Source organism: Hemiscyllium ocellatum, chromosome 8 (assembly GCF_020745735.1).
Source record: "Hemiscyllium ocellatum isolate sHemOce1 chromosome 8, sHemOce1.pat.X.cur, whole genome shotgun sequence".
Taxonomy (NCBI): Eukaryota; Metazoa; Chordata; class Chondrichthyes; order Orectolobiformes; family Hemiscylliidae; genus Hemiscyllium; species Hemiscyllium ocellatum.
Window position 1 is genome coordinate 92,189,977 of NC_083408.1, and position 24,590 is coordinate 92,214,566.

Here is a 24,590-nt window from a genome sequence, read left to right on the forward strand (position 1 = left end):
ACTACCCAGGTGATCACAATGTACACACACACATAATTATACATGGGGAATATGGATTGCAACACCTTTCTCCAAGGTGTGTGTTTTTTTCCCCTATCACTTCTTAATTTTTTAACCAGTTACCACCATTCTCTTTTATATTTCATGTCCTTTCTTCATGGTTCAGAGGTGATGGCTTGTGTGTTAAGATGATGAAAACTATTGCCATCTCTGAAGGCTTCATGTTGGATCAAGTTTGTAGGAAAAATGTGGGTCCTTTGTTGCATTCATCCCAGGTATTCTTGTTTCCTGTTTCCCCCTTTGGATAAGGGAGGATAAGAAGAAAAGAGATGTAGGTTGCAAGGCAGAAGAAGCAAAAAAGGCATTGAGGGACCTGAGCACAGAAGATGGTCAAGAGTAGAAAATGGAAAAGGGGCTGAGAAAAGAGAATCATTTCAGAATATTGAAAATAATGTTGACTACTTATTTAACTTTCATTTCAAATCTTTGGGAGAAGTGTTCTTTTTCTATTCCTAGTTTTTTTTCTATATACAGGAGGGAGGAGGGCATATAGACTATGTCTGTAGTCAGCCAACTGGTTGCCTGGAACAGACAATAGGTTGCATCATTATTAGGACATGGAGCAGTTCAGATCCAGAAAGAGTGGCTATTTCTCAATGTCTGGCAGAGATTGGATAATGAAACCATGGCCATGGCCTGCCAAATTTAGTTAAGGAGGTCCTTACAAATTCAGTTAATAACGGTAGGAAAGAGGCCAGTATATGAATAATCTTAAAGCTTGAATTATTATTAAATCTCTTCCTTCCAACTAACCAATTGTAGGAGAATCAACAGTTTCATATTGTACAGCTAACCATTGGATTGGATGTGGAGATGCAAAATGGCCCTAGTATTAAAACCTTCGATAAGGTCGACTTCAATTTATACAAGCAGCTTTTATAATAAATTTGGACTTCAGAATTAATAAATTGGTGATGTAAATTTAAGTTTTATTTGTGGAGTTATGGACACAGAGCTCAGTATAACCATTAAATATCAAAATGTTATACGAGTAAAGATGGAATATGTGACTTCAAAATGTGGCTGAATTACTTAAAAGCATCCTAAGAAATTATGACTTTCCCTTCAAGTCTGTTTCACAAGGATGTTGGATGTGGTATGAATTCCCATCGACAATAGTAGGTTAGATTATGTAACACCTTAAAATGAATAAGTGCCAAAATTATTTTACAGAAATGTGATTAGACAAAAATAGATGCTGAACCAAAAGAGGAGCTGCGAGGAAGGGTAAACTAGAGTTTGGTCAGAGATGGTCTAAAAAGAGGATCATCAAGAAAGAAAGGAATGTCATGTCTGGCTGCAGCAGGGGTTAATGGAGACCTCAATGTTGTTACTCTCTTGAAACACCTGAGACTTTGTTTAATTGGCACATGCTGGTACTCTGATCTCTGCTGTCAACTTCACAATATGTATTCACACAAGATTAAGAGGTTTCAAATGCTTACCATTTCTATTGTTAACACCATAAAAGGTCTGGGTGATTGTTCACTTTCATTGGCCTGTTATGTAAAGCTTTTCTTAATGAAAGATTGTAATGACTGAAGACTGTTTTTCCAGGAAAGACTTTTTTTCATTTCTAAATGTACTGAGTGGGCATGGAAGTTCTGGCATGAGGGATTGTATGTGGAAGGGCATAATCTGACATCAGAGTATGTAAAGCTTGAGAATGGTACATTGGGTCATAGCCAGACATGGAGATTATGAGGGAATATGGAAGGGTGGTATCACCTTAAGGATAAGAAATCGGGAATGTATTGAATTTTGAGAGGTGAAAGGCCTTATTTTTCTTCATTAAAACTGGTCAAAAGTCCCATAGCACTGAGTTAGGCCTTTTAAACATAGGGTCTCTATAGTGTGGAAGATAGTCATTCGATCCATCAAGTCCACATTGACCCCCCCCGACAAGGATCCCACCCAGGCCTACCTCCTAACCTATCCCTGTAATCTAATCCACCTAACCTGCACATCTTTGGATTGTGGGAGGTAGTTCACACAGACACAGGAAGAATGTGCAAACTCCGCACATACAGTTGCCTGAGGCTGGAACTGAACCTGGGTCCTTGGTGCTGTGAGACAGCAGTGCTAACCACTGAGCCACCATGCCATCCTGTGTCTACAGCTGACAGCCCGTGTTGCTGTCTCCAGATTGTTTCGCAGGTCAGCTGGCCTGATTGCAGCTCACACAGAGTACACAACAGTGAAGATTCAGTCAATCCTGGCACATTCTCCTGAGGTGGGCAGGCATAGCTGAGAATTTTCCCACCTCCCACTACCTCATTGACCTTATGACTTGAACAATCACAAAAGTTTTCAGTTCCAGATAGATTCATCATTTGACAATATATTGAATTTTGTTTTGCTTAATTTTGCATTTTTCCATACAGGCCATGATACTTTTTGTGGATCCTAAATGTTTCTACTCTGAACTTTACCCAACTTTTTCAACCCTCTGTCATGATCCTGAAACTCTTGTCCGACGTACTGTTGCCACTGGCTTCCATGAAGTAAGTGTTTTCTACTAACTCTTCACAGTTTTGCTTTGTAGTTTTTAATGGTGGTACAGTAGGATAACTTATGAAGTGACAGCGACAGCATCTTAAAATCAAAATCAAGCTTATTTTTTAGGCTGAAGTGGTTATTATGCCTCCGTATTCGTCCCTGTGTTTATGTTGAGAACAGCTAAGACTAGGTTTAGCTGGGCTAGTCTGCTGACATTGATCCTCAGTGGCATGATTATGACTATAGCCTCTTGAGCACTTAACCAGAAGTGGAAAAAGGAGATAATGAGGAATAAAATTGTACTATCTCCTGTCACTTTCTCATCAATAATGATGTATTCAGAATAAATCCAGCCAACAAAGTGCCTTACCTCTTATTTTTATTTGTTTTGGTTAGTGACAGTTCATTGCTGTACCTATTGTTACCTAGATGCTGTGACAGTGCTGGCATAAATTGGCAAACCACAACTTATTGACAAGCGACTTTTCAGTTTTTGATGTGAATAATTTCAAATTCCATTTACATGCTGAGAAAAAAAGCTTTCTTACAAACAATGCTTGCTTCACCAAAGCCTCCAACACACAGTGCAGCACTAATTGCTTCCTACTTGAACAGATAGAAGTAAACGTTCTGAAAATAAAGTAGTCGTCTTTTGAAGCTTGCAAGGCCAGGGAATTGTTCAGAAACAAAAAGGGAAGATAAAACATTCAATCTCAAAGTGAATGATTCAGGCATCCAAATGTAGTTGCTTAGAAACACTCAATGGAGTACAGTGACTTGAGACTGAAAATTTCATAATTATAGCATATTCCTGGCACCAAAGATGCAGCAAATCTGACTGATACAAAACTAATCGAGTTATTGTGGATTGACTGCAGGGCTATATGGGAAGTTGGGGATCTGAATGTTTCATTATGTTCAATTTCTCAGTTCCCTTTTCTCCTTTTCTGTGAAAAACCTGCCTTCTTCTGGTGAGCTGCTCCACTCTTGGCTGTATGAGTATCCCTTTCACTAGTATGCGATAGCTATAGTAAGGTGAACAACAGCAGTTTCTCATTTGGAGCATGGAATTTAACTTCAGGCAAATCTATATTAGTGTGTTTGTTGGCAGGAGGGCACTTGAATGTGGCATGCTGGTAAGGTTCCCTTTTCAACCCTAACTGACTTAGATTAATAAAAAAAAGTAAAACTTACAAACGAGACATATTTATCTAATTTGTCTTGTATACCTCTATATGGTGCACTAATATGTTCATTTCCAAGTATTACTGTCTTTTTTATCCTCCCTGACTTGTTGACAGAACTCAAAATAGTTTTATTCTGTGCACCGGTGGTGTGCCCAGCATCCTCATGATGTCCCCTTATCACAGATGTCAGACTTTAGCCAATGCAATTCATTTCACATGATATAAAGAAACAGCTGAGTGTATTCTATGTAGCAAAATGGCTATGGATCTTTACAACATTCCAGTGAAAGCGCAGAAGATATTCTCCAAAATCAACTGCATTAGTAGTCATGGTGCTCTTGTATAGCCACACGTTAGCATCTACCTGACAAAGTGAAAATCGCCAGGATATATCCCTTTTGCGAAAAAACAGGACAAATCCAAAGCAAAAATTACTGCCTCAGTTGCCTACTTTTAATTATCAACAAGCTAGTGGACCGTATCATTAACAATTCTATACTGTGGCACTTACATACCAATTATTTGCTCACTGCTGAGAGTAGGGTCTATCAAGGTCACTGGGCTCCAAATCCCATTCAACAATTGATTCAAACACAAAACAATAGACCTGAATTCCAGAGATGAAATATGATCCTGCAAAATAGGAGCAAAATTAGATTGTTCACTCTCTCAAGGCTGCTTTGCTATTCAAAAAGATCATGGCTGATGTGTTTGTGTTTTAAACTCCATATTCCTATCTAAGTGATAACCCTTGCTTCCTCATTCTATCAAGAATCTTTTCACTTGCGCCTTAAAGATATTTAATTACACCATCTCTATTGTCTTCAGAGGTAGAGGTTTTCAAATTCTCACAACCCTCTGTGACGAAACAGTTCTCATCTCTGTCCTAAAAGGGTAATCCCTAAATTTAAAACAACTATCCCCTAGTTCTAGATTCACCTACGAGAGGAAACATTTGGATGGAGTTAAAGGGATAAATTATTCAAACCGAGGATGAGCTAGGCCTGGTAAAGGAAAGTGATGGGGATGATTCAGACTTCCAGGAAGAAGTGAAGAGCCCTGAGACCATCCTGATGGGAATGGACATGTTAAGGGGTTGCACATTCATGGTGAAGGAGGAGACAGCTGGACCCCACAAACTAGAAATTCATGAAACTGATAAAACATTAGATGAATTTCAATGTAAGTGAGAAGGGGAGAAAATGGTGGCACAGTGGTTAGCACTGCTGCCTCACAACGCCAGAGGCCTGGGTTCAATGCCCGACTCAGGCGACTAACTGTGAGGAGTTTGCACGTTCTCCCCGTGTCTGCGTGGGTTTCCTCCGGGTGCTCCGGTTTCCTCCCACAGTCCAAAGATGTGCGGGTCAGGTGAATTGGCCATGCTAAATTGCCCGTAGTGTTAGGTAAGGGGTAAATGTAGGGGTATGGGTGGGTTGCGCTTCGGCGGGTTGTGTGGACTTGTTGGGCCTAAGGGCCTGTTTCCACACTGTAAGTAATCTAAACTAAAAAGTAATCTAAACTAAAAATAAGTCGAGAAAATAAGGTTGGAAGAGAAGCATTCTGTGAAGCAAATGCAAGCAGAAATAATGGATCTGCCCAGGCAGTCCTGTTTGTGGACTTTGAGAAGGAGGGAAATGCAGACTGTATAAGATTGTGTGACTCTGAGCTTGGAGGCTGTGGGGGAAAATGAGATTAGTGACTATTGTGGACACAATGGCCTGAGATTTGATGGTGGTGTCATAATCTGGGGGATACAGGAGGTGTCTGAGAGTTGGCGCTTAGCCTCTGCAATGTCAGCACATCAGACAATCACATCACAACTCTTGCTGACTTGTTTACAAAATCAGGGTTTGATCTGAGAGATGGAATGCAGTCAGTTCAGAGGGGGATAGATTGAATGGGTAAGGGGTGGCAGAGAAATTAAAGCAACCAATGTCATGTTGACAGTTCTCGATTAAAAAGTTGAATGCAGATAAATGACTGGAGGGAGAGTGTAGAAGGTGGATGAAGGTCTCTGTGGGACGGGGACAGGACTCTTGCACAAAGAGGTGAGCACAGAGGCAAAGGTGACAGAAGAAGAATTTAACATCATGTGGTGTCTGAAATTCATTGAGGTGGGGATGCCGAGGCATCAAACTGAGATATTTGCTGAGTGCAAAATCTTCAGCATCAGAGTGCAAAAGCTCAGAAGAAATAGTAAATACTCAACCGGAGGTGGAGTCAGGAAAGGGGATGGAGTCAGGAGGAAGGGGAGGGGAGGACGGCTCCAGAGAGATGTGGGTATTTTGAGGAATTGCATCTCATGTTCTTTAATGTCTGAAAGGAAAAGAAAATGTTTCTGTTTATTATGTTTAATGAGCTGGAGGATCAAGTAGAACTAGTGGAAGAGCAGCTCTGAGCCAGCATCAGACAGTGCTAATGGAGAGAGAGGTTAACAGTGTACAAAATGTACTTCAGCAAGTCACCAAGGTTACTTTGGCAGCATATTCCAAGCCTATAATCTCCACATATAGAAAAGTAAAGATAACAAACACATGGGAACTTCAAGTTCTCAATTTCACACACTATCTTAAAATGTCATTCACTGTTGTTAGGTCAAAATCATGGAACTCTCTTATGTGAATACCTTTAAGACAGGACTGTAAGAGTCCACGAAGATGGCTCACCATCACTTTCTCATGGGCAAAGAGGATAGGCAATAAATACTGGCCTAGCTAGTGATGCCCAGATCCTATATAAATGAATAAATAGATTCTATATTCACTATAGCCATAAGGTCATCATATGTTAGTTTTCTTTATTTGTGTTATAGAGAAATGGAAATAATGGCTATAAAATATTTGGGTAAACATTTTAAGATATTTCTGTCACATTTATATGTTATTAAACTCTCAAATTTGCTTCTGATGGCTCTTTGACAGCACTAATTTTCAGCCCCAGAAATGTGCAAGATTTGAACCCCAATGTATCCAGCTCAAACCTGTGATAATCTTATCTATGATTCCTACTGGAAGTTTGTATGTTGCGTTTGCCTGCACATTTGGAGGCAGGAACTTGGAGAAGTATTTGAGGAAATACCAGAGCTCAAGATCCGAATGATTGAATGCTCGGAGGGAAAAGATGCCCATTGACCAGATTTTGGGAATAGAGGGATAGAGGATTGAAATTTAGAGATAGGTGGACAAGGTTTAAAAGTAATTTTTTGTAAGTTACTAACATTCAATAGATAGTTGTGATGATACTATGGCTTTAAGAGGTGTATATTGTTCTGGTTTATTTTGTGAAGGAAAGTTGAGATAGAGGTGTTGAGCTCAAAGATAAAAAAAGTTAACAGGTTGTGAGACCTCGTCTTTTTTTTAAAGTTGGAACAATCAAAGCAGCCTGAATGTGTGGGGTCAAGCTCATACAGAACCCAGACTTTTTAGTTTCGCTTTCAGTAGCAGTTGCTGGGGTCTTGAAGCTGGATGTGGAATCCTGCTGCTAGGATTGTGTACGAGACAATCTGCTGTATTGAATTTGCTTCTGCCAAGGGTGTGCTTCTGGGATGTTACTATACAGAACAGTTAATTAGTAGCAAATACACACATTATTTTGTTAAGCATTTTGATAGAGTTACATTTAAGCCAATTCTTTTCTTATTTTGACTGTTTTTTAACTAGTGCAGAAATGTGCTTTGTTTAGAGTAATTTGACCAATCAAATTGTATCTGGAACACAATGCCATACACACCTTTAAAATAAGAAAAAGTTGGGTCTAGGCTATCTTAATTTATTTTGAGGGGGTTTAGTCTGGTCCATAAGTGGTTCCGGTGATTTTAAAAATGTTTGTATTTTCTGTTAAAAAAATTTGTGCTGTTTAACTTTCTATAAATTCTTTAAATTGATTAATTTGTTATGAGATTGAAATATACTTCAACTGGGTCAATATGTAATTTTTTGCAAACTTGTACTTGTAGGTCATTAAGCTGCTAGGCTCCAGTGTTCACACAGTTCACAAAGAATTGATTGCGCTTTTGCAAGATGAATCATTAGAGGTAAGGGAAATAGCATGTTGTCAATTTAATAAAGAACTGTTTCTTTACCGCTTTGCAAATTTTTTTTAGGTTTTGAAATTCAGGTTTTCTTTCCATTTCTAATCTACACTTTCCTTCCAGAATTACTACACATCCCATATTTCATTCGCAGCCTGTCTTGATTAAAAAACGCATTTGTATAACAAGAAATTCATTGGCATATGCCAACTCATGCATTAAAATTTGTGTTCAGTACTTTGACTTTTCTTTCACAACATTTACAAATGTTTATTTTTCTAAATTGTATTGTGTAAATTGAAAAGAAAAAGACTTGCGTTTTGGAGCACCTTTCTCACTTTTGGTTGTTTCAAAAGTATAACACAAATAAAGAACTTTAGAAAGGGAGTTACTGTTACATTATAGGAGTACAGACAAAACACTTATTGCTGAAAGGTGGTAACAATACCCCAGTCCAATTTCTGTTTTCCTCTCCACGCTAGTTTATAGGTCACTTCAGCACAAGTCAACTTGCAATCACAGGAAATTATGGAGAATTGAGCATGATATTTTGATGATCGGCACCTGCAACTGATAAAAGGATATAAAGAAGGTCAAAGAGAGTCTCTGGGGTGCACCACATTGACTGGAAATCAACTCACTGTTGGATTACTGGCATAAAAATGTTGTGCACCATATAAAGGCATATTCAGTAGCAACAGTGGAGAAATGAAAGGTGTATGGCTGATTCCTGATGAAGGGCTTATGCCCGAAACGTCGAATTTCCTATTCCTTGGATGCTGCCTAACCTGCTGTGCTTTAACCAGCAACACATTTGCAGCTGCTTTTTTTTTAAAAAAAATGCAAGCAAATGGATTAAAGTGGGTGCATTGTGCAAACAAACTGAGTGAACTGCAAGCAACTATTTCATAGGAAGATTGAAGTTTGTCAGCCTTAACAGAAACCTGGCTGCAAAGGAGCTGTGAAAAAACAATTAAGAATGGAGTCAGAGTCATGTATAGCTAAAGAAGAAATAAATGTGGGAAGGGTTGAAATGGATAAAGAAGAAATACAAGTGGATGTGGAACCTTTTTATAAATGGGCTTATATCTGGGTAAATATGCATGTTAAATAAGGATCTTGCCTAGAATATTGAACAGTGGGTTGTATTGCAAGGGTTAGAATGGTGCTTCATCGTCAATGTTCAGATATCAAAAGTGACCTCTGAAGAGATTGATTTTTTCCATTACAAAAATTGCCTATCTGAAATCACAAGTTGCACAGAAAATGATCATATCTTTAATCAGCCTGTTTGTCTACCTCTTCCTACAATGCAGGATGCTTCAGCATGGCTTGAAATCAATCTGACTGATAATTCAAAAAGCATCAATGTAATAAAGCACAAGTTGCACAGAAAATGATCATATCTTTAATCAGCCTGTTTGTCTATCTCTCTCGACAATGTACGTTGCTTCAGTATGGCTTGAAATAAATCTGACTGATAATTCAAAAAGCATCAACGTAATAAAGCTTGAAATCTTCATTTTAAGAAGAAAGTCTTAATCATTGATTTTCTCTTTTACTGAAGATAATTTCCATTGTCATACAGAATAACTGTATCTCTCCATTTCAGTCTTGGTTTTCATTACCAGGTGGATATTACTGCATCACTTCAGATTTTACTTGGAACATGATAAACCAAGCCTCAACCAAAGCATTTTTCAAAATCATGAAAAGACCTAAAATTCTGGATACTCCCATCAGCTATTCCTAAATTGTATTGTGTTTTGCTATGTTGTGGTCCTGAAAATTCTCACAGCAATTTCTTTCTTACCAAAATGTAGTTTGAACTATATATATCTTGAGAATTCCATATAAAATGAATCTAGACAAGACTATAAACTAATTAGAAAGTTTCTTCTTGCATTAAGAAAGACTGTTGAAAGGATTATTTTAAATCACAGTAACTATTACATGGTAGACCACCCTAGTGATAAGATTGTGATGATTATCTTGTGAAAGGAGATATTGACTTGTATGAAAAAGAAAACATCAGAGTTATTGATGACATTCTATTGCAAGCACACTTGTCCAGATAAAATTAATTATCAAAGATGGTTCAAGGACATTGCATTTTTGTAGGGTCAATTTAACAGTAATATTCCAAGTAACCTTCTTGATTTTTTAAAATCTAAGGTTAATGCTACAGTTATGTTATGCATTTGATTATGCCCAAAGGCTCTGGCAAGGTAAAGTATTTAACTAAGAGAACTGAAATTAGCTTTACACTCTTCCTATCTGTCAAGAATTCAGCTTTAATTTCTTCTTGTCAGCCAGATTATTCAAACAAACCTTGTCCTGCTGTTCTGAGAGATGAAGAGTGTCCAAAGTCTTTGTTTTAAAGATTTTCTGTAGGTCATCAAAGTTTTTGATTGAAAATACCTCTGTATTTTCCTGTCTGTTCAGTAGATGCATAACATATCAGTTGTAAAAGACTTTGGGAGTTAATAACAAATAATATTTATATAATATTTATAATATATATTTATATAAAAGCAATAATAATGCAAAGTGAAGTCTAGTGGTGATGTAGCTTAGAGAAATCTCTTAAAGGCTTAATTTTAAGTTCATGTTACATATCTTCCTCAAGAGTACCAGACACTGAAGTCTTCACTTCTTTTATAAATTCACTACCTTTTTCTACTATTTAATGCTGATAACTGCCAAAACAATTTGTTTAACTTATTTAGAGACACTCCAGATAATTTAACTAGCTATTAGCAAATAGTATTCAGTACATAAGGATATACTGTATAATGAAAAACTGATCTATGTCTTATAATTATCAAACAGCTTGTCCAATATCCAGAACTGGATGAGCAGGCATATCTTCCAGCTAAATGCTGGGAAGACCATAGAAAAGAGAAGATTTAATGTCTCAAGTTGGATTTTTTTTTTTATAAATTGCGTTACTGACAATATTAAGTAATTTACCTCATTATGGTCGATGCAACTTAATCTTGTTTTGAGCAATGATGACCTCTATTTTTAAAAATGGATAAACTGTGCTAATACCAAATGATATTTCTACACTGATCATCATATGTGTAGAATAATCCTTTTCACAATTTTGCCTTAATTTACTCAATGTTGTTATATTTTGTAACAGCATGGTTCATTGTTTTGCATATCTAGGTATTGGATGCACTTCTAGACCACCTTCCAGAAATTCTAAGATGCGTCATTACAGGAGGAGACCATACAGGATCAGAGACTAAGGTAAGATATCAAATATGCTGAAATTTTAGAACTTGCAGTAATTAAAATCCTTTGTCACTAAGATATCTCTTCCTACTGTGACTAATGCAAAAATCAACAATACATTTGAGAGGAAGAGGAACTAAGAGGTAGAGAGGAGGTTAAAAAGCTTATGAATAGTTTGAATCTGTCTTTACCAAAGACATGGATGCTACTCAGGACATGGTGACAGAATAGGAAACTCTGTTACCTATAAGGAGCCAAAATTGACAAGAAAGAAGTGTTAGATAAACTATTGACATGTGGCAAGGCACTGGAACTAGATGAGATGCATCTGAGGATATTGAAGGAAGTATGATTAGAAATTGTAGGGGCACTAGCCATAATCATTTAGTGTTCTATAGATTTGTGTGAGGTGCCAGAAAACTGAAGAATTGCGAGCATTAAGCCCTATTTAAAAACAAAATTGCGGGGAAATCGAAGATGGCAGCGATCAAGAAAGATCACGTTGCAGAGCTCTGCACCACATCACTAGTGGGATGGCATCCTAAGCCACCCTACTTGGATCACCATGATATCCTGGGACTCTGGAAAGCTCATGGAGTCTCAGGAAACGGTTAATGAATAACTTACCTTGGTTTTCGCCATCCAGGGATGCCGAAGAAGGGAGCCCAGCCTGCAGGATTCTCGGGCTCAATTTCCTACCAGGTCCTGGTAACGGAGTTGTGAAATCTTGCAAGATGCTGGGTAAGCAAATAGAGGAGAAGCTGGCCCTGATCTCTATCATGCTGCAGAAGCTTGAACAGCAGCTGGGAGGCCTTGAGAAAAAAGTCCAGTGAGGTAGAATGCTGATTCCGATTTGTCCAAGGATAGGATTCAGGTCCTGAAGACGCAGGTCCATAATTTGCTTAACCAAGTTGATGACCTCAAGAACAGGGGCTGGAGAAAAAATATTTGAATCGTTGGTCTGCCAGAGGGTAAGGAAGGTGCGTGACCAGTGGAATTTATTGCGGACTGGTTGCCAAAATTTCTTAACTTGGCAGCTAGAACGGAAAACTGGAAGATTGAGAGAGCTCACCGGGTCACAATGTGGAGGTCAGTTCTGGACCAATGTCCTTGTCCTATCTTGGTGCAGTTTCATCACTACAGAGATAAGGAGGGAATCGTGGAAGCTTCCACAATTCAGGGAAAGGATCTGAAGGCCCTACTTTACAAGGGCTCTAAGATCATGTTCTTCCAGGGCTTCTCAGCAGCGGTGTTCTGGAAAAGAAAATTCTATGATGGCATCAAGAAAATACTGAGGGAACTCAGGAACCAATACTCTCCTGAGGTATCCGGCTGGAGAAGGCAAGAGACTTAATGGACAAATTAATTTAATCTGTACAAATAGTTGTGTTGTTTAGGTATTTTCGTTTCTTTTAAAAAAAAGAGAAGTTCGGTCGTGGCTTTCTTTTTCTTTTGTTTATTGGTAATAACCTGGTCTAAACTGTGCTCAGAGGTGGCTGGGATCTTTACTTTCAATTTCTAAGTTAAGTTATATCAGAGCATGGGTGGGGTACTTACTTTTCTTTCAAAATATCTTTGTTCACATTGTTATTCCATGGTGTATTTTCTTTCTTTGCTGCTTGTGTTTGTGGTGCGGCTCTAGCTAGGAGAGAAAATGGTTGGGATGGCTAGATCTGAAAATGTGTTGCTGGTTAAAGCTCAGCAGGTCAGGCAGCATCCAAGGAACAGGAAATTCGATGTTTCGGGCCAGAGCCCTTCATCAGGAATGCCTACTCACAGGCAATTTATGCCTGGTTCAGGTATTTAAATATCCTTGCTGCTATATTGACAGCGGGATGGGAAGTTGGGTTTGGGATGTGTCGATGCCCCCTTTGAGCAGGGGGTGACATCCCCTATTCAGCATCATTGACGCTTTAGTTTTGATTTGTTTTTTGGTTTTTGTTGTATATAATCTTTTATAGCTTTGCATGTTTGTCAACTGCAATGGTTTTAGTTTATGTAGTTTTTATGTTTGATGGACATTGCGACACTGAGCTTGGTGATTTGTAATTTGAGTTCCAACTCTCTGGAATCTAAATGTTACTGCGGAAGGTATGGCTAATGATTTGATTAAATGATGTACCTGGAACGTCAAGGAAAGTCACTCGCCAATTAAGGGGAAGAAGGTACTCTCGAGCCTTAGAAAGGAAAAGGTGGATATTTCTTTATTACAGGAGACACACTTGAATGATAAAGGAGCATTTGAAACTACAGCAGAATGGCTTTGATTGGGTTTACTTTTCATTTATTACCAGAAGTAGAGGAGTGGCTACATTGGTTAGGAGGAATCTCCCATTTGTTAAAGTCGCACACGGAAGGTTTGGAATCCTTAAAGCCCTGGTAATCGGGGAAAAATGTCAGATTTGAAATGTTTACTGCCCTCCGGCCCAGCCTCCCAAGTTTCTGGTAGATATGTTCTCTAAATTGATCAGTCTCGAATCTTGGCGTATCATCATAGGGGGAGACTTTAATTGTCTTACAGACCCCACAGTAGACAGGTTCCCCAAAAGCCCCCGATATTCTCTGTACAAACTAAACAATTAGTGGATCTGTGTATGGAGTTAGGGATGATGGAGGTCTGGAGGCATCTGCACCTTGCAGGCAGGGATTTTGTTTTCTTTTCAATCCACGCAGATGTCACACCAGGATTAATTTTTTTTCTGACCCCCGTGGCAACCCTGGACTTGGTAGTACCTTGTACGATTGGTAATATTACCATCTCCCATCATGCTCCACTGTACCTGTTGGTTAAGATTAAGGATGCTATAATGGAACCTAAGCACTGGTGAATGGATCCCTTTACCCTTAAGGATAGTATTTTGTGGAGTACTTCTTTAAGGAATTTGGGCTTTCCTAGACATTAGTTCGGGCTTTGCTAGTAGCTAGTATTTCCTTTGGAAAACTGCCAAAGCCTATGCTATGGGGTTAGTTATTTCCTACTCCCCCAGTAGGAAGCAGTAGAGGGGTAAGCAACGACATCTCCTCGAAGCATGGTTGAAGGCAGTCGAGAAGGCTTACTTTGACAAGCCCTTGTTGACCAAGCTACAGAGGCTTATGGCGCTGTGGTTTGCATTGAATTCCGTGCTCACACAGACAGCAAAGAAGGAGCATACTTTCGCAAAACAAATGTATGAGCATGGTGACAAACCAGGCAAGTACCTAGCATATCTCACCAGGAAACAAAGTGTCCCTCAAGCCATTATGTCGAGTAGGGAAGGTGTTGGGAACCTGACATGTGATTCTAAAAAGATTAATGCAGCATTTCAGAGATTTTACTCTGAATTATACCAATCTGAGGGTTGTGAGGAAGGATGGGCCAAGATGAAACCCTTTATCAGGGATCTGGAGCTTTCGGGTGTAATCCCCGCACGAGAGTCTTTTTTGAATGCCTCTTATCAGAGCATGAGGTGCAAGAGGCTGAGAAGCAGCTTCAGGGTGGAAAGGCACCCGGTCCTGATGGACTCCCTAGTGAATTCTATAAGGAATTTATAAGCATATTGTCGGCCTGATGCTCAACATGTTTAATGATTCATGCAGTCTACCTCTGAGAGAGGCCAATATTTCACTGATTCTTAAAAAAAGGAAGGTCCTGGAGGACTGTGTTTCTTGCGTGCCCATTTCACTTTTAAGTGTTGACTTTAAAATCCTGCCTAAGAATCTTGTGTTAAGGCTGGAAACTGTGTTACCATCTATTGTTAAAGAGGACCAGACAGGCTTCATAAAGAGCTGCAGATCCTCCAATAATGTTGGGAAGCTGCTTAATGTAATTCAAGCATGTCAAAAACAGTCAGTACAGGGATTGGTGATTTCTTTAGGTGCAGAGAAGACATTTGACCAAGTTGAGTGGCCGTACCTTTTTTATAGTCTAGAGCAGTTTGGCTTGGGCAAAGCCTTCACAAGATAGTTAAAGGTTCTCTACAGTGACCATCTCGCTGTGGTTATCACCAATGGGGTATGATCAAGCAATTTTAACATTTTGATGGGCAGCTGACTGCACTGTTCCCTTTCACCACTGCTTTTTACGTTGGTGATTGAGCCGTTGGCAAAGGCCATTCACAGGGATCCCAATATATCGGCTGTAGAGGTGGGGTCAAAATTACAGAAGGTTTTATTGTATGTTGACAATTTTTTTGTCAAATCCAGCAGTTTCAAGACCTCACCTGATACAATGCATCAGCTCGTTTGGCACCTTTTCAGGGTGCAAGATTAATTTTGTAAAATCAGAGGCTCTGCCTATGGGTGGTCTTAGGAAGGTGTTAGGTCCTGAGAGTCAAATCTCACTTCCCATTTAAGTGGTCACGTAGGGGTTTTATGTATTTGGGCATATTCATTACTCCAGTTTTTGATCAGTTGTTTAAAGCTAATTTTGTTCAATTATTCAACAAAATCAAACAAGACCTTCAAACATAGGAGGCGCTTCTGGTCTCATGGTTAGGTCGGATAGCTCTTATTAAGATGAATATTCTCCCCCGTCCGTTTGTCATGACCGATATGAATGTTCTCCTGAGTTTCGATAAGCAAATGTTCAGGAGACTGAACAGCTGGTTCATCTCTTTTATTTGGCATTGTAAGCGGCCCCTTATTAAATTAGCTAAACTGCAGTTGCCTGACAGACGGGGAGAGTGGATCTCCCACACATTAAAACTATCACTAAGCTTGCTTTTATTTTACATGAGTGGTTGGGCTTGTGGGGACCCTCTCTGATTATGTTTAGATATTGAAACCTCTCAGGTAAAGTGCCCCCTTACGAGCTTGCTGTTTTTGAACAAAATGAAGACAGTTAACGAATATTGCCATAACCAAATAGTTTTAAATACTGTTAAAACATGGAGGGCAATTTGGCAGATGGAAGGCAATATTGGCATAACATCTTTTCCTACACCTATAGTGGGTATGCCGGGTTTTCAACCACGGATGATGGATTCAGGATTATTTGAGGGAGATACAATAATGTCTTTTGATCAGTTAGCATGGAAATACAAGCTATCTTGGAGGGACCTCTTTTGTTTTTTCAAGTTAGGGATTTTATTCAAAAAAACATTACACTTCAGACTGATCCCTACAAATCTGACATCAAGAAGAGGGTGCTCAGTGCAAAGAGTACACTTTCTGTCGGCACTCTTTCTCATCAACTTGGGGGGGTGGGGGAGGGTGCAGGCCCTCAGATGAGTTTGATCAGCTTTGCAGGATTTGGGAGAGAGAACGAGACGTTGAGGTCTCCTCAGAGGCATGGGAAGATACATGGGAAAATGTAAGAAAGATATCACTTTGCAATAGGACACATGCTTTACAGTTGAAGATTCTCCACAGAGTCCGCTTGGCTCCAGATCGTTTGTCAAAATTTAAACCGTGAGTATCTTCATGCCCAAGTGCAAAGTTAATACAGGCACTCTTACCCATTGTTTCTGGTCCTATGGCAGGTTTCAAACATGTGGGAGTGCTGTGGCAGGTGTAATGGAGGGGATTTGAAGTGTAAGGGTGGAGAAGAACCTGATCGCTTCTCCTCTTCTTGGCCTGCTCAGTGTATTCCCTGTAGGTGCGCATAAGAAAAACCTTTTCAACATTCTCACTTTCTATGCAAGAAAGAATATCTCGTTAGGTTGAGTGTCCAAAACCACCCCCCACCGGGCCTGTCGGGTTTGTGTAAGATTGTTATGGAACATATCCCGTTGGATTTTCTTAAAAGTATGGTACACCTCAAAACTGAGAATTTCTATAAGACATGGCAGCCCTTTTTGGAATACCTGGACACAGATTTGTCTGCCACAATGATTGTGCTATACAAGTCCAATATCCAGAGAGGGTGAACTGCGTACAGATGAATATGTGAAAATTAATGCTCTCGATATCGAGAGTTAGTGTTTTGTTTTGCTGCGTGTTATTATTATTTATTAGTTTGTTGTTAGGTATTATTTATTTAGTTAAGTAGTTAGTTGGAGTTTTTCTTATATTTTTATATATATATATTTGTACGTGAGGGTGGTGGGTTTTTAAAATTTTTTTTTGTATTGTTTTGAATTGTATTGTATTTGTTGTAATATTTTAAAAATCTACTTTTCAATAAAAATACATGTAAAAAGAAAGAAAATTGCAGGAAAAAGCCCAATAATAAAAAAAAACTGCTCACTTTAACTTCAGTGGTGGAGAAGATTCTTGAAACAATTAAATAAAGTTAGTGCAGAGGAACCTTGATTATCCGAATGACTTGGGTAGGGAGTATTTTGTTCGGATAATCTAATGTTCAGATAATCAAATGCCAGATAACACAGTTTAGCCAAGCATCGAGATCTTGTTCGGAATATCCAAAATTTGGATAATCGAATACCGGATAATCTAGGTTCCTCTGTGGTCATGTGGAAACATTGGGTTGATTAGAAAGACCAGCATGGATTTCCAAAGGAGAAATTATATTTAAACTAATTTAGATTAGATTAGATTCCCTACAGTGTGGGAACAAGCCCTTCAGCCCAACAAATCCACACCGACCCATCAAAGAGCAACCCACCCAGACTCATCTCCCTCTGACTAATGCACCTAACACTATGGAAAAATTAGCCTGGCCAATCCACCTGACCTGCACATCTTTGGATTGTGGGAGGAAACCAGAGCACTCAGAGGAAACCCACGCAGACACTGGAAGAATGTGCAAACTCCACACAGACAGTCACCTGAGGCTGGAATCGAACCCAGGTCCCTGGCGCTGTGAGCCAATAATGCTAACCACTGAGCCATCATGCCGCCCACTACGGGCAATGTATATTAGTGGTCTAGATCATAGTGTATAAAGAATAATTTCAAAGTTTGCAGATGAAATGAGGTCAGTGTAGAACTGCAAAAAAAATTGAAACTTTGGGCAGAGTGGGCATACAGATGGCCGATGAAATTTTCCTGGTTGAATTTCCAGCATATATTCACTCGACTTTCATCTCACTGTGCTGAATTTATCTGCTCACGAATTGTGCTTTGTGCAAAGCAACAATCTTTCTTATATGGATATGCCTAGAGCCACTACTTAGATACAGGGATCAAAAATTAATTAAAACAAAGGAATTCAGGTATTTAAATTCTAACTGCGACATCTGGCAGATACTTGCTTTAAAAGTTCTATTTAACGTATTGAAAGGTTATTCTCTGAATCTGACTTTAATTCTCAAAAGTTAGGAAGAAAATGAATGAACTATCATCGAGTTTGCAAATAACATGTGGGACAGCAAGTGATGTGGATGACACCAAAAATTTTCAGAGGGAAATGGATAGGCTAAGGGACTGGACAGAAGTTTGAAAGATGGAAGATAATTTGGGAAAGTGTGAGCTTGTGCACTTTGGTGGGAACAATAATGGAGCTGAATGTTTCTATGACAAATGACTGCTGGAAACTAGGAGTCCTTGTGCATAAATCACACACAGCCTACACCGAAACTGAGCAGGTAATAGAATCTTGACATGTGGATGCAGGCCATTCCATCCCATCAAATCCACACCAATCATTCAAAGAGCATCCCAACCAGACCCACCCTATCCATGTAACCCTCCATTTCCAATGGCTAACTCATCTCGCCTGCTTATCCTTGGACACTATGGACAATTTAGCAAGTTCAGTCCACATGACCTGCACATCTTTGTATTATTGAAGGAACTTAGAATGTTATAGCGCAATACAGGCCCTTTGGCCCTCGATGTTGTGCCAACCTGTGAAATTAATCTGATGCCCTCTAACCTACACCGTTCCATTATTATTCATATGTATGTCCAATGCCCAGTTAAATGCTCTTAACGTCAACGAGTCTACTACTGTTGCAGGCAGGCTGTTGCATGCCCCTAATACTGTCTGAGTAAAGAAACTTTCCCTGATGTCTATCCTAAATCTAACACCCCTCAATTTAATGCTATGTCCCTTCATGTAAGCCTTCATCATCCGAGGAAAATGTTTCTGACTGTCCACTCTATCTAACCCTCTGATTATCTTATACATTTTGGTTAAGTCACTTCTCAACTTTCTTTTCTCCAATGAAAACAGCCTCAGTTCCCTCAGCCTTTCCTCGTAAGACCTGCCTTCCATACCAGGCAAATCTCCTCCTCTGAACCCTTTCCAAAGCTTCCACGTCCTTCCTATAAAGCGGTGACCAGAACTGTATGAAATACACCATTTGTGGCCTTACCTGTGTCTGGTACAGCTGAAGTATGACCTCGTGGCTCTGAAACTCAATCCCCCTACCAATAAATGCCAGCATACCATATGCCTTCTTAACAAACCTTATCAACCTTGGTGGCAACTTGCAGGGATTTATGTACTTGGACACTGAGGTCTCTTTGTTCATCTACACTGCCAAGAATTTTACCATTAGCCCAGTACTCTGCATTCCTGTTACTTCTTCCGAAGTGAACTACCTCCATGTTAAACACTATTTGCAACTACTTAGCCCAGCTCTGCATCTTATCTATGTCCCTCTGTAACCGACAACATGCTTCAGCACTATCCACAACTCTGCCTACCATTGTGTTATCCACAGATTTACTAACCCATCCTTCTACGCCCACATCCAGATCATTTATAAAAATTACAACAGCAGTGACCCCAATGATCCTTATGGCACACACTGGTAACTGAGCTCCAGGATGAACATTTCCCATCGACCACCACCCTCTGTCTTCGTTCAGCTAGCCAATTTCTGATTCAAACTGCTTTATAACTTTCAATCCTGAAACTCCGTATTTTGTGCAATAGCCGACCATTTGGAACCTTATCAAATACCTTATTGAAGTCCATATACAGCACATCAACAGCTTTATCTTCATCCACCTGTTTTGTCGCCATCTCGAAGAACTCAATAAGGTTTGTGAGGCGCGACCCATCCTTCACAAAACCAAGTTGACTATCCCTAACCAAATTATTCCTTTCCAGATGATTATAAATCCTATCTCTTATAACCTTTTCCAACACCTTACCCACAACTGAAGAAAGGCTCACTGGCCTATAATTACCAGGGTTGACCTAACTTGCCTTCTTAAATAAAGGAACAACATTTGTTATCCTCCAATCTTCTGGCACTACTCCTGTTGACAATGATGACATAAAGATCAAAACCAAAGGTTCTGTGATCTCCTTCCTGGATTCCCAGAGAATCCAAGGATAAATCCTATCTGGCTCAGGGGCCTTATCTATTTTCAGATCTTCCAAAATTGCTAAAACCTCTTTTATGTCAACCGCAATCCCATATAATCTAGTAGCCTGTATCTCCGTATCCTCACTAACATTGCCCTCTCCCAATGTAAATACTGACAAAAAATATTCATTAAGCGCTTCCCCTATGTCCTCAGATTCCACACACAATTTCACACTACTGTCTTTGATTGGCCCTAATCTTACTCTAGTCATTCTTTTATTCCTGATATACCTATAGAAGGCCTTAGGATTTCCCTTGATCCTATCCACCAACAACATCTCATGTCCTCTCTTGGCTTTTCTTAGCCCTCTGTTTAGATCTTTTCTGGCTAACTTATAACTCTCAAGCCCTCTAACTGAACCTTCACACCTTATCCTTCGTCTTACTCTTGACAAGAGCTTCAACTTCTTTAGTAAACCATGGCTCCCTCTCTCGATAACTCTCTGCCTGATAGGTATATTCTTATCCAGGACCTGCAGTAGCTGATTTTTGAATAAGCTCCACATTTCAAGTGCATCCATCCCCTGCAGTTTCCTTCCCCATCCTATGCAACCTAAATCTTGCCTAATTGCATCATAGTTGCCTTTCCCCCAGTTCTACCTCTTTCCCTGCAGTATATACCTATCCCTGCCCATTGCTGTTGTAAACATAACCAAATTGTGGTCACTATCGCCAAAGTGCTCACCTACCTCCAAAACTAACACTTGGCCGGGTTTATTCCCCCATACCAAATCCAATATGGCAGCGCCCCTTGTTGGCCTGTCTACACACTGTGTCAGAAAACCCTCCTGCACACCTTTACAAAAACTGACCCATCTAAACTATTTGAATGATAGTATTCCCAGTCAATATTGGTGAAGTTAAAGTCCCCCAGAACAAATACCGTTAATCTCGCTCCTATCGAGAATCATCTTTGCTATCCTTTCCTCTGTATACCTGGAACAATTTGAAGACCTATAGAAAACTCCGAACAGGGTGACCTTTCCCTTCCTGTTTCTAAAGTCATCTCAAACTGCTTCAGTGTATGAGTCCTCAAATGTTATCTCAGCTGCTGTAATACTACCATCGATTAACAATGCCACCTTCCCCTCCCCCCCCCCCCCATTAGTAAATTTACCCCCCAGGATATTGGTGCCCTTTTGGTTCAGGTGAAAACAATCTTGTTTTTAGAGATCCCACCTTCCCCAGAAAGAGCTCCAAATATCCAAGAATCCAAAACCCTCTCTCCTGCACCATCCCTGCAGCCACATGTTCAGCTCCACACTCTCCCTGATCCTCGCTTCACTAGCATGTGGCACAGGCAACAAACCAGAGATGATAACTTGGTTTGTTCTCGCTCTAAGCTTCCATCCCAGCTCCTGGAATTTCTGCCTGAGATACCCACCTTGCTTCTTACCTATGTTGTTGGTGCCAATGTGGACTATGACTTGGGGCTGCTTCCCCTCCCCCTCAAGGATCCCAAAAAGTACGATCAGAGACATCAAGAACCCTGGCACCTGGGAGTCAACATATCAATCGTGAGTCTCTCTCATTCCCAGAAAACCACTTATCTGTCCCCCTAACTGTGGAGTGCCCAATGAATGAAGTTCTGCTCCTCTTCCCCCTTCTCCTCTGAACAACAGGGACAGAATCTGCGCCAGAGACCTGTGTCCCATTGCTTACCCCTGATAAGTCATCCCCCAACAGTGGTATACTTGTTGTTGAGGGGAACCACCACAGGAGATCCCTGTGCCTCCTGCCGATTCCCTTTCCTACCCCTGATGGTAACCCATCCACCTTCTTCATGTGGCTGTGGAGTAACTACCCCCCTCTCAATAACCCCCTCTGGAAGCTGGAGCACCCGGAGGAAACCCATCAGGGACAGGGAGAATATGCAAACTCCACACAGTTACCCAAGGGTGGAATTGAACCAGGGTCTCTAGTGCTATAGGGCAGCAGTGCTAACCACTGAGCCACCGTGTTGCCTGCAGGACAGGGCAATAGGGAAGACAAATGGAACGTTAGACTTGATTTCAGAAGGAGGGGAGGTCTCCCTTAAATTATAGAAGGCAGTGCCCAACCATAGCTGCAGTACTGTGAACAAGTTTGGTTCCCTTCTTTAAGAAACAATATATTGGCAGTCTGGAGTAGATTTACTATGCAGATAGAGTCTATCCTGTGGCGTGGAGTTGAGTAGCATGGATCTTTAAATCATTGAAGTTTTGAAGAATGAGAGGTGACCTTATTGAAATTTACACAATTCTTGTGGGATTTGACAGGGTAAGATGCAGAAAGGTTGTTTTCCTTTGTGAGAGAGTCTAGCACCAAAGGATCCAATAACCTCAGAGTAAGGGTCTATATAAAACAGAAAATAGAAGAAACGTCTTCTCTGTGGGTAGTGAATTTGGAGAATTCTTTATCCCAGAAGGCTATGGAGACATGGTCTTTAAGTATACTTAAGGCTAAGATATTCAGATTTTTAATCTGTAAGGGAATCAAGGATTATGGGAGAAAAGGCAGGAAAGTGAAGTTGAGGATTATCAGATAAACCATGATCCTATTGAATTGTGAAGCAGACTCACTGGGCTGAATGGCCTACTTCTGGTCCTATGTCATATGGTCTAAGTACAATACAGAGAACTGTAAGGTGATGCATTTTAATAGGAATAATGTAGGATGTCAGTTTTATAAAAAGGGGAATGATTCTAAAAGGCAAGAAGGAGAATCTAAATATATAAAGATGATAGGATAAGTGCAGAGAGCAGTTAATAAAGTGTATCCTGTGGTTTATCAGAGTACAATAGCATAGAGTATAAGTGCAAAGAAATTGTGCTGGACTTGTACGCAGCACTAGTTAGACCTCAGATGGAGAGTTGTGTGCATTTGAGTGCCACAGCATTAGAGAGAGAGTGCATAAGAGATTTGCAAGAATGTTTCCAGGGATACAAAATTTCAGTTATGAGGACATATTGGAAAGGTTAGGACCATTCCCCTTAGAGGAAAGGAGGCAAAGAGGGGACCTGCTCAATGCTTTCAAAATCTAGACAGCACAGCACAAATTTACTCCTCATTGGAAAAGAATCAAGAGCAAGAGGTCACAGATTTAAAGCCATTTGCAAAAAAAAGCAAATATGATGTGGGCAAAAACCTTTTGTGCACAATGATTTGTCCTGAATGCACTGCCTTGGAAATATGTTAGAAGGCAATTCAGTTGTGCATTCAAGAGACATTGGATCATCATTTAAATGGAAATAATATGCAAGGACATGCAAAAAAGGCAAGAGAATGGCACTGATGCTTATTTGGAGAACCGTTGCAGATGTGATGGGCCGAATGATCTCCTCCTGCCCTAACACTGTGATTCTGAGTCATCATTCACTTATTGCCTGTAAAGCAATATTACAATTACATGCAAGGATTGTCAAGGTTAATAATTCATGTGTCTAGGACATTATTTACTATGCAGTGACTTAGTACAGTAATTTGCTTCAAAACAATACTTTTGTCATCATAAAAATGATTTTGTTTGTTCTTGCACCTAAATTTTGATTTATCAATATTGTTCTTTCTGCACAGATTAGTAATGTAGAAAATCTTTGACTAAAAAATGAATTTTTTTGTCATCTACTGCTATTTACTGTAAATAAGCAGAGAACAGGGTAAAACTGAAAATATTACATTGTTAGTTCATAAGAATGTTGCAACATTTTCATATTGTTAAAAAAAATTCTGACATAATCTAATTTACATATGCAGCCAGTGGATATTATCCATTGCAAATTATCCATTAGATGGTGGTGATGAGCTTTCTTCTTGAATTGCTGCAGTCTACCTGGTGTAGGTACATTCTACTATGTTAAGGGAGGGAGTGCCAAGCAACAGTGAAATAAGAACAATGTATTTCCATGCCAGGGTGATGTGTGACTTGAGGGGGTTCTTGTGAACACAGCTTAATGTTGTGAATTTGGAAAGTGCTTTTGAAGGAAGAATCAAAAACAGAAGTTGCTGGAAAATCTCAGGCGGCAGCATCTTTGGAGAGAAATCAGAGTTAAGGTTTTAGGTCAAATGAACCTTCCTCAGAACACATTTGAGGAGGCTTGGTTAGTTGTTACAGCATGTCCTATACAAAGGACACATGGTTGCCATTGTGCGCTAGTTGTGTATCAATCAAGCAAGCAACTTTATCCTGGATGATGCAAGTGAAAATATTCCATCATAGACATAAGTTATGCCTTATAGATGGTGGAGCCAGGACGTGTGTTAGAATTCCTAGGCTCTGACATGTTCTTGTAGCTGTAGTATTTATACTGATGGTTCAGTTAGGTTTTGATGAATGATCAATTCCAGAATGATGTTGATGGATTCAGCAATGCTAACGCTATTGAGGGA

At 39.8% G+C, this 24,590-nt stretch overlaps 1 protein-coding gene across 1 annotated transcript in view; it reads left to right on the top strand.

Annotated features, from left to right (window-relative positions):
* Window positions 1–24,590, top strand: part of ppp4r4 (protein phosphatase 4, regulatory subunit 4) — a 181,120-nt gene that overhangs the window by 105,839 nt on the left and 50,691 nt on the right. Inside the window, exons 11-13 of the mRNA XM_060828556.1 lie at window positions 2,445–2,564; window positions 7,702–7,779; window positions 10,951–11,034. Coding sequence (XP_060684539.1) covers window positions 2,445–2,564; window positions 7,702–7,779; window positions 10,951–11,034 — 282 coding nt within the window. The remainder of the gene's footprint in view (window positions 1–2,444; window positions 2,565–7,701; window positions 7,780–10,950; window positions 11,035–24,590) is intronic.